Below are 9,785 nucleotides of genomic sequence, written 5' to 3'. Positions count from 1 at the left end.
GCTGGACTGAATAATGGCCCCTCCTACTGATTAGTCTTAGGAGTATGGCTGTGGAGTATTTACAAAGAAGTGGGGTTTTTGAAATGTTCAGAGCCATACACATGAACCCAGTTCATCTTCTGTATGCTTCCTTTCAGTCCTAAATAATCCAACCTCAGAAGCCTCTTACCTGGCTTCTAGGTCTGACTCTAAGGGAGGAGACCATATAGTGCTCTCACCATGCCCCAGGTTACAGCTCCCTGCCTTCCTCTGAGCAGCACTGAGCTGTATGCTGCTGCTTCTGTAGAAATGCCTTGAGCAATGGGGTTGTGTTAACTTCTGCATGACTGAGCCAACCCCCTCTCAAATAACTCTTGGTCGTCAGAACTGGCTAACCTAAGCCATTAGCTTGGAAACAGAAACTTGAACGCCAGGGCCTGTGCTTACCTGTAACATACACTGACTGGGGAATTTAATGAGAACTTAGGAAGGACAGCTGGAGCTGGGAGGCCAGGCTTGGTGGCCTTCTGGCAGCCTCTCCTTGCCCCCAAAGTCTTCCCATGCTACGGCCAGGCCCTAAGCTGGTAGGAAAGGACATGTAGTAAGCAATGGGGAAAAGCAGCAACTCAGGCCATATCTCAGTAACAGGGAGAAGGGAACACCTCTTCCTTCTGTGAGGCTTTGCTGGGACTTTCTCTGTTCAAGAGAGTTGAGATGCAAATCCTCTTCTTAGCTCCAGTGTCTTATCCTCATTGTCAGGTGGTTTGAAAGGAATCCCTTTTGAGGGCTTCTGTGGAGTTGCTCTTCCCTGGGCTATGAAAAAGGCTGGCTCTGTACTCCACACCGTGGCACACTTTTCTCGGTCTGCAGTTGAGCTGAGCTGGAAGAACAGAAAAGCATGAGCCTTCTTCTCTCCTCTTCCATCCAGGCCTTGTCCTCACTGGAGCACAGGCTTTGGGTCTCTGTGGTAGCTGACGTGGGTGAAGCACTTAACCCAGAGGGCTGAGACTCTTGCCATCATACCTGTTCCATTCAGGCCCCTGGGCTCTGGGCCATGAGCGCCCACCTAAAAAACCGGGGCCAGGATGGCTCACCTTGGTTTTGGACTGTTCTGTTAAATAAAGACTTTTGGACTTGAAATGACCTGGCTGAGAGGTTCCTAGAATTCTGGGTCCCTGGGAGGGGCTGCCTTCCCTTTCCTAATTAGGACTCCACAGACTAGTTGCCTTCTCTGTCACCAGGAATTGAATTTAAATAAATAATAAACAAATAATAAGTGCAGTGGTGGTTTTCAACCATTTCCCCACCCCACCTGAGGGACATAGTACACACCTACCAGAACAGTGGCTCACCACAGAAGGGATTTTCAGTGTGGGAAGAGGGAGCCTGTCAGCATCGCTAGGAGAGTATGTGAGTCTGATATGCTCCCTTATTAAGAATCACTTGGCCAGAGACTGATCTATTGTGAATCAGGACTGGCCAATAGAAGGGCTGAGTAGAGACCCCCTCGTTTATACCAAGCGCTTCACGAAAGAACTTTGGTCCTTCTTCAACCAAAGAGAATCAGGTCTCTGCAGGCATGGCCAGCTAGGCATGTGTGTATGTGTGCATGTGTGTGCACACATATACGTGTGCAGTGGCAGGTCCAGTCTATGGTGTGAGGGCAGGGGGTAGTCCAGGAGCAGATCCTGACACAGCTCCCAGGGCTTCTCCCTGTGGCAATGCATTTACTGTCTCTGTTGTGATGGGAATGGTGATTTCAGTGCCATAAAGCTTAGTGACAAACTGAGATGTGGCCAGTGCTCCATCCCCATAAGTCTCAGTACCAGAGGTTGGTGGGGGGAAGGGAGAAAGTAAAGGAGGGAGAGAACGCCAATGTCCCCAAACTGAGCTTTTCTGCTCCATGCTATCCTGGGGGTTTCAGGTGAATGGCTGCACTGTTGGGGCGAGCAGCCAAGATGTAGACGACATTCTCCTGCAGGAAGGTAGGCCAGTCCACAAATCTGGAGTGGAAGCAAAGAACAGGTTTGTGAGGCCGGTTGCTGAGCCTGGAGGCTCATGAGACCTGCTCCCAGTGGCAGCATGGCTTGAGGTGGGCAAAACTCAGGGAAGCCCTGGCTTGTGCGTGACATGGTGATGGCAGGCTGTGCTTCCAGGGTGACAGACCAGCTCACTGGCCCTATGGATCTGGGGTCAAATGTGTACTCTTGAAGTCTGGTTTCTGGGGTGGGCATTTGCTGTTTTGGGGTGATGGTGGGGGTGTGTTTGTGTGTTTGTAGGGGTCAGGGGTGTAGACAGCCAGGTGAGGAGGTGTCACTCACCTGGACTCAGGCTCTGTGGGCAGCGGGGCCTTGTCCTGACTCTTGCTGCTGCTGCTGGCTGGGCTGCTGTCTGCTATGGGACCCACATGGCTGACGCTGTTGGGCACAAGGACATGCGGTTAGGAGAGGGCCACTGAAAGGCCCGGCCCCTTCCACATTCTGGTGAACCCAAAGCTCTGGATGTGCTTGTCCAGGCTTTTCTGACATAGGGCGATCGAGTTTGGAGTAGAGCCTGCTCTATGCCTTGGCCAGTAGGAGTCACTGTCCACTGTCTAATGCACAGGAGGATCTTCTGGCTGTTTGGAGAAACTGGCAGGAGAAACAGGGAGGTAGGTACTTTACATACCAAGGGCCATTTGGCATGGAAAAAGGAGGAGGGTATGTGAGTGGGGGCAGGAATTGGTAGGGAGCAGACCTGACACTGCAGGAAGAAGCATCTGGGGGGCGTTTGCAGAACCAAGAGTGCTGGGCACGGTGGCACTCTGCCTCACTGATATTGCTCCCGCTGCCCCGGGCCAGGAAAGTGGCCCGGGCTCGCTCCCGCTCCTTGACTGTCAGAAGCCTTAACAGAGAGTTCTGGGGAAGAAGAGATATATTAAGACCTGGAGGTGAAAATATTTTGTAAACTGTCAAGCCACAGAGAATCCTACCTCCACCATCACCTCTGCACCCTCCCTTTGAAGCAGCCCAGAGCGTTTCTGGTAACACCAACATTTGCAGTGGGGTCCAGCACTAATCAGTCTTCCTTGGGCAGTTTCCCCAGCCTAGGCACTGGATCACCTGTCACTGGATAGAACCTGAGCCCTTTCCTGGTACTGGTTCCTGCTCAGAGAGTACCCAGTGCTCCTCCAACCTGCCTGGCATGTTTCCCTGGTCTCTCACCCAATATCCCACAGACGTTTACCCCCAGCTGTCCCTTACCTGGGGACGTATTTGCTGTAGAAGTAGGAGGGACTCATGGGACAAGAAATCAGGCCACTCTATGTGTCCTCGGTGTTCAGGGTCCAGGGCTGCAAACTGGCGGGCTGCCTGCTCCTCTTGCTCCTCACTTAGAGCCCTGTCACTGTCCCCTCGCTTCGCTGTTTGGTGGCGGTAGCGCAGGAAATCATCCAGCGTCAGGGAGCAGTCTGTGGGGAGGCACCCCGTGCTAGCCAGGCCCACCCTTTCCGCAGCCTCTGGAGTACCTGCACTCACCTCTAGGGTACCCTCCAGAGCCCCACCACCCACAGCTCTCATCCAGTCTTTGCCTCCATAGCCAGGATAACTCAGGCTGTGGCCAGTGGTGGGCCAACAGCTTGCGAACACGGTCCCATTTATGCCCTTGCCCCACAAATTCCGGAATACTCCTGTCATGGTTCATCCTAGAAAGTATGAAGAAGAAATCTGCCTGGCTCTCTCCATTGGCAGTACCGTCCAGCCTTACCGGGGATAACTTTACACTGCTGGAAGGTCTCTGTGAGGCTGTACATTTCTTCCTCAGTTAGCAGCAAGTTGAGGTTGTTCTGAAAAAGAGGAAGAGCTAAGTCAGTGGCCATGTTGGCCAGTAAGAAAGAAAGGCCAAGGATCAAGAAGGATGGAAATAGTATTCCAGCTGGAAGGCAATTATTGGATCATCTAATCCCAGCCTCTCATTCACAGTCAAGTAGACTGAGGCCCCAGAAAGGGGAAAGGACTTTCTCAGAGCTGTCCAGCTCTGGGCAGGATCTTTCCCAGAACCCAGATATCCTGGCTCCAGCCCTGAGTCCCTTTTACTAAAATAGTGGTTTTTGAATTATCCTCTGAGATAGCTTAGGGGTTCCCTGGAGGTGTCTTAGGAAGCTGTTGCAAGGGAGAAGGGGGAAAGTGGGCAGGGTTCTGAATCCCTAGCTTCATCAACCAGAGCAGCTCCATCTTTATCCATTTTATGTATCTGGCTTCTGTGTTAGGCTGTGTTCAAAGAGTATTTTAGTTAAAAAAGTTTAATTCTAACTCCAGTTTCCATATTTCTAAAAATTGTTTAATCCTAAAGTTGTATCACTTTAACTCCAGAATGGTTTTGAAAGAGATGCCATCATGAAAAAGTTCCTAAAACCAAGTGAATTTTTTTTGTGGTGCCAGGCAAGTTTAATTCCAAAAGAGCACTGATATGTTATTTTGTTAGCATTAATTTACAGTCTTACAGTCTTTAAACTACCAAATATTCTTTATAGTAGATCATTTTCTCTCTAAAGTACCAGTAAAGAACAGGAGCAGACATTTCATGACTATTCATTTGTGGATTTCGTGAAGAACTCAAACCATTCTTTCAATAAACACTTTTGGAACACCTAGTATATGCTTGGCACAATGGTGCTTAACACTGTGTGATGTTTAGTATGGCTGGAATGTAGAGAGAGAGTGTGTGTGTGTGTGTGTGTGTGTGTGTGTGTGTGTGTGTGTGTCTTGGGAGAGGGTATGGGAGAGGGTATGGAGGGGATAAAAGATAAGGGAGGGGAGGTAGGCAGAAGCCTGACTGTGAAGTGCTTCAAATGCCCTTTATTGAGCCCCTCAAATTGGGCCTTTTTTTCTGAGGGCAAATGGGAGTCACAGAAGGGTTTTTAAGTGTGGAGTGCCATAGTCAGCTCTTTGTCTGCTGTGTGGAGAATGGATTAGATGGGCAAAGTCTGGAGGCATGGAGGGCAGTTAAGTAATTGTTGCAATAAATAAAAGATAAGTGGCTAAACTAAGACATAAGAATGAAGAAAAGGGGAGAGATTTGAGAGAGATTAGGAGGTAGAGTCTATAGGACCTGCTGACTCACTGGACGTGAGGGGTGAGGGAGAGAAATGAGTTGGGATTAGTAACTGCGGGGTGGTGGTGGTATTACTATTCACAGAGACAAGGAAGGGAGGGAGAATGGGTTTGGGGAAAAAGATGAGTTCATTTGGGGGCATGTTAAAGTACCTGTGAGACATCAAGATGGATATAAGTCCAAGAGACAGGAAATTTAGGTCTGGACCCACAGATTTGGGAATGATTGGTATTTAGATGGTGGAGTAGCCACCGAAGTAGATGAAGACCCAGAGAGAGAGAGTATAGTGGGAAAAGAACGCTGAGAAACACCAGCATTTAGGACTGGGACAAGAAACTAAGGGCACTTAGAAAGAATGGTCGGGACTTCCCTGGTGGTCCAGTGGTTAAGACTTTGTCTTCCATTGCAGGGGGTTGTGGGTTCCATCCCTGGTCGTGGAGCTAAGACCCCACATGCCTCGTGGCCAAAAAACCAAAACATAAAAAAGAAGCAATATTGTAACAAATTTAATAAAGACTTTAAAAAATGGTCCACATCAAAAAAAAAAAAAATCTAAAAATAAGGAAGAATGGTCAGAGAAGAACCTGGGAAGAGAATCAGTAGAGGGTACTGGAAGCCAAGAGAAAAGAGTTGTACAGTGTAGGAGGTAATGTTAACAGTGGTTATACGAGTCAGGTGGAATTTTATTGATTTTCTATTTTCTCTGGTTTCTGTATTTTGTGTAATAATTCTCACAAAAATACTCATACCCTAAGAAAAGAGGGGACAGTAAGGAAGTGCTAAATACATCAGAGAGATCAAGTAAAAGATTCCTGAGAAAAGGTCACCGGACTTGACAATTAGGTCACTGGCGACCTTAGAAGAGCTAATTCAGCAAAATGATGGATGAAGAAGCCAAATTACAAGTGGTTGGGGGACCACAAGGAGATAATGAAGTCCTTTCAAGAAGCTTGGCTGTGAAGGGAAGGAAAGAAAAGCGAGGAGCTTGGAAGAAGTCTTTGTAAAAGGTCTGGTGGAGAGTGGTGGTAATGAAGGCAGGACCGTGACAGAAAGCCAGGAAGGGAGCCATGTAATCCTGAGGGTTTAGGAAGGAGACACTCAGTCCTACACCAGCAGAACACTGCCAAGCAGAGTTGCTGTGAGTGAAAAGGCTAGCATTTGGAGGAGTGGTGACTAGAGAAGATTGCCTGTAGAGCAGGCTGTGCTGTGGCATATTCCAGCTGGGGAGAAGGTATTTTAAGTGACTGGAAATAACTCTTCTATACTTCATTTTATGGACAAGCCATAGAGAAAGTGTTATTTGTTAGAAAGTGGCACATCTTTCCTTTCTCCTAGGCAGTAGGAAGAAGAGGGGATCAGCAGATACTCCTTACTCTGAAATCAGTGGATGAAGATATCTGCAGGGCAACAGATCAATAAAGCAAGACTTGAACTCTATTCAGGTGTGCTGAGAAAGGGATATGAATCTGGCTTTTAATCTTTTCAAAATTTGGAAGGCATTTATGTATAATTTGCAAAGTTCTGAATCAACAGGCCTTTGTTACTTAATTCACAAAATGATTGCTTCAGAGATGAAGAAAAATGCTCCTAAGACTTAGGTAGAAGACCAAGTGAGAATCTTAGGACTAAGATGTTTTCCTTGGATGGAATCCATCTCTATTGGAAGCAAGTCGGTTAGGATTTCAGGTTGGTTTTTCAGATGAATACGATGAATGACAACTGTAGACTAACAGAGAGTAAGTACTGCTCCAAGTAGAACTAGTTGTGAATAATTAGGTCTCGTCCTACCCATTCAGTCCTCTAGCTCAGTGGTTCTCAACTGGAGCGATTTCGTTCCCCCACGATACATTTGGTAATATCTGGAGATATTTTGGGTTGTCACAGCTGGGGGTGGGTGTTACTAGCGTCTTATGGGTAGAGGCTAGGGATGCTGCTAAACATCCTACAGTGCACACAGCCCGCTCAACAAAGAATTATTGTGCCCCAAACGTCAATAGTACTGAGGTAAGGAAAGTCTGTCCTAACTCTAGTGACCCGAATCTGAATAGTCTTCAGGTTACTGCCTAGAAACCAGTGTTCTAAGACTGGGCCTCCAGGAAATGTGCCAAATCCGTGGCAGTGCAGGAGCCCGCCATCCCTGCAGTCTAGGCTCACACAGTAGTGGCAGCTCCAGCCTGTTTCCGTGTTTGCCGTCTCAGTCACCTCCGCAGCACTGTCTCCTTGGATGTAGCCCACGCGGCGCAGGCAGCCATCATGGAAGACCCTGGTGCAGACCCTGCACGGAAAGAGGCTCTCGGCTGTCCAGACCTCACAGACATCACACATCTCATCATTAACAACCTGGGGAAAGATGGCAGGAGTGTATAGGGATGTATAAACACAGCAGCAAGATCCTAGGCCACCAAGCAAAGTGCTACTTGCCTGGGGCTGAGTGACCCTGGAGCAGCCTAAAGGAACAACTCCAACTGAAGCCAATGTTATGGCAATAGAGCTTTCTCTCGGGAAGACCAGAACCAGTAGGTTCTTCCAGCTGCTCAGGTCTCTGTGATCATGTTTCTGAGCAGGGATGCTACTAGCATTTTTGGAAAGAATAATCTGTTGTGAGAGATTGTCCCAGGCATTGCAGGACCCTTATCATCCCTGTTTTTCTTGGCACCAAATACCAGGAGCAACTCCCAGTTTTGTGACCTTCCTGAACTCCCCCTACCCCCACCCCAAATTTCCAAATGCCTCCTACAGGGGACAGTATTATCCCTTAGGTGGGAGGGCTGCCATGGTATAATTCCTTATCACCCATTTCCTCAAGTCTTTCACTAAGACAAATCCAGGATGTAACATTTTTATTCTTGGGGAAGAAATTCAAAGACTCAGCTCCATCTTTCTGGTTTTGAGTCTCACTTCAACCATACCCAGGCCTCCCTGTCCTGCTCCCTGATCCCCAGAAGGTCTAAAACTGCGGGATTCTGCCCTTACTGGACACTCACAGGCTCTCTGGGCTCCAAGCGGATATCTGGAGGCTTGTCATCATCCAGCTTCCGGGTGGGGCGGATGAAGGCAGGGGGTGTGAAACGACTGGTCCTGTCAAACTCCTCCGGCTCCACTCCACGCCCATCCCGGAGCCTCTCCCAGGCGGCACGGTTGACACCGCTCTCTTCTTGGAGTGCTGGGGTGCTTGCCTCTGCTTCTTTCTCTTCCTGCACCTCCTGGACAGAGCCCTCTACCGTGCCATGGTGAGACCCCGAAAGTTCACCTGTGCGTCGGATGGAAGGCCTGTCCCGCAGCCCATCCTTGAAGGCAGACACAGCCAGGCTCACCTTCTGCACCTGCTCCACTGTCTGCCGCTTGGACATCAACACCCCCATGGCTCTGTGGACACAAAGCAGAGGGGCTCAGACACAGCCAATGGCTGACCATATTAGGGCAATTTGTTTCAACCATTCACCTAAGTGGCAAGCGCTATTAAATAGCTTCTCCCTTTTCTGGAACTCAGTAGCATGGCAGGGTGGACAGAGCACTTGTTAAGGAGTCAGAAGACCTTGGTTCTATTTCTGACTGGCCCTGTGACTTTGGTTTTCCTGTCTATAAAATGAGGGTGATCTGCTCAGCACACTTCACAGGGCTATCATGAGGATAACATCAGAAAAGGGGCTTAAAAGTGCATGTAGACTAGAAAGCACTCCACAAATGTGAGATGGTATCTGTCTCCCTTCCTGTCCCAAAGCCAATTAGGTCTAGGGGTCCCGGGCCTCTGATACTTTGAGACAGTAGGAGACTCCAGAGCCCAAGTCTCTCCCAAAGATGACCCAAGGCATAAAGCAAGACTACAGCTACACATTTCAGAATTCTGACTGAAGGAATGCTCCTCTGACAAGTGCTGTGCACAAGAATCCATATCAAACGCCTACTTTTTGAGTCAGAGTGAATGAACTCCTATTTTTAGAGGACTCCTGAATTAGGCATCCAGGAAACTCTGCCACCTCATCCATGTGGTCAAGGTCTCAAACACTTCTTTGCTCCTTCTAATTAGTAGCTATGCCTGTTTATGGGTCTGTTTGTTTATCATAGACAACCTGCTCATCACAAGCTCTCAGGTGCTTCTCACACTTCTAAGGCTTCACTAATGTCACTGCCACATTTTCTGCTTTGATTTCAGAACTGTTCAAGAAAGGTCCATATCCTTTACGGATTAAAAAGGAATGTTATTCTTGCTCTTCTTCTGTAGTACCAGGGCATTGGAAAGTGAGGGCATGACATGGCACACTGCAAAGCTGGTCTGCTATTTCCTAGCCTGAAGGGTCTTAGTGGAATTCAGTTGGGGAACGTTTGTTCTAAGTGGAGCAGAGAGTCCATTTTAGCCTTGCTATCAATCCATCATAATCAAGGCTTATTGAACAGTATTATATGCAAGGCACCGACTGCTCATCATTGGAAATAGAAGATGGGAGAACAGAGTCTCATCACTCAAGCTACTTAATATCACAACTCAAAGAAGAGTAAGACAGAGTGCTGGAAGTGCCTAAAGGAAGGTGAGACCATATTACTGGGAGTCAGAATGGACCTTGAAGGATGGGTAGGAAGTTATCTTCAGTTTGTTTGGGGAAAAAGGTGACAGAGGGAAGGAGGAGAGATTCAGACCAACTAGAAGGCTACTATAATAGTCCAGGCAAGAGGTAGAGGGTTTAAACTGAAATGGTGGCAGCAGGGATGATACTGAG

The 9,785-nt window shown here is 48.2% G+C and overlaps 1 protein-coding gene across 1 annotated transcript in view; it reads right to left on the bottom strand.

Annotated features, from left to right (window-relative positions):
- Window positions 1-1,798: 1,798 nt before the first annotated feature.
- The window catches only part of PHF24 (PHD finger protein 24), a 23,798-nt gene continuing 15,811 nt past the window's right edge, over window positions 1,799-9,785 (bottom strand). Inside the window, exons 2-8 of the mRNA XM_007455941.1 lie at window positions 8,055-8,436; window positions 7,225-7,410; window positions 3,724-3,802; window positions 3,222-3,427; window positions 2,716-2,876; window positions 2,301-2,396; window positions 1,799-1,982 (exon numbers count right to left, since the gene is read on the bottom strand). Coding sequence (XP_007456003.1) covers window positions 1,886-1,982; window positions 2,301-2,396; window positions 2,716-2,876; window positions 3,222-3,427; window positions 3,724-3,802; window positions 7,225-7,410; window positions 8,055-8,432 — 1,203 coding nt within the window. The 5' untranslated portion in view covers window positions 8,433-8,436 and the 3' untranslated portion in view covers window positions 1,799-1,885. The remainder of the gene's footprint in view (window positions 1,983-2,300; window positions 2,397-2,715; window positions 2,877-3,221; window positions 3,428-3,723; window positions 3,803-7,224; window positions 7,411-8,054; window positions 8,437-9,785) is intronic.

The sequence above is a fragment of the Lipotes vexillifer genome, unplaced genomic scaffold, assembly GCF_000442215.2.
Source record: "Lipotes vexillifer unplaced genomic scaffold, Lipotes_vexillifer_v1.1 scaffold920, whole genome shotgun sequence".
NCBI classification, from domain to species: Eukaryota; Metazoa; Chordata; class Mammalia; order Artiodactyla; family Lipotidae; genus Lipotes; species Lipotes vexillifer.
Note: the sequence above shows the minus strand (reverse complement) of the source record. Positions and strands in the feature narration are given on the sequence as shown.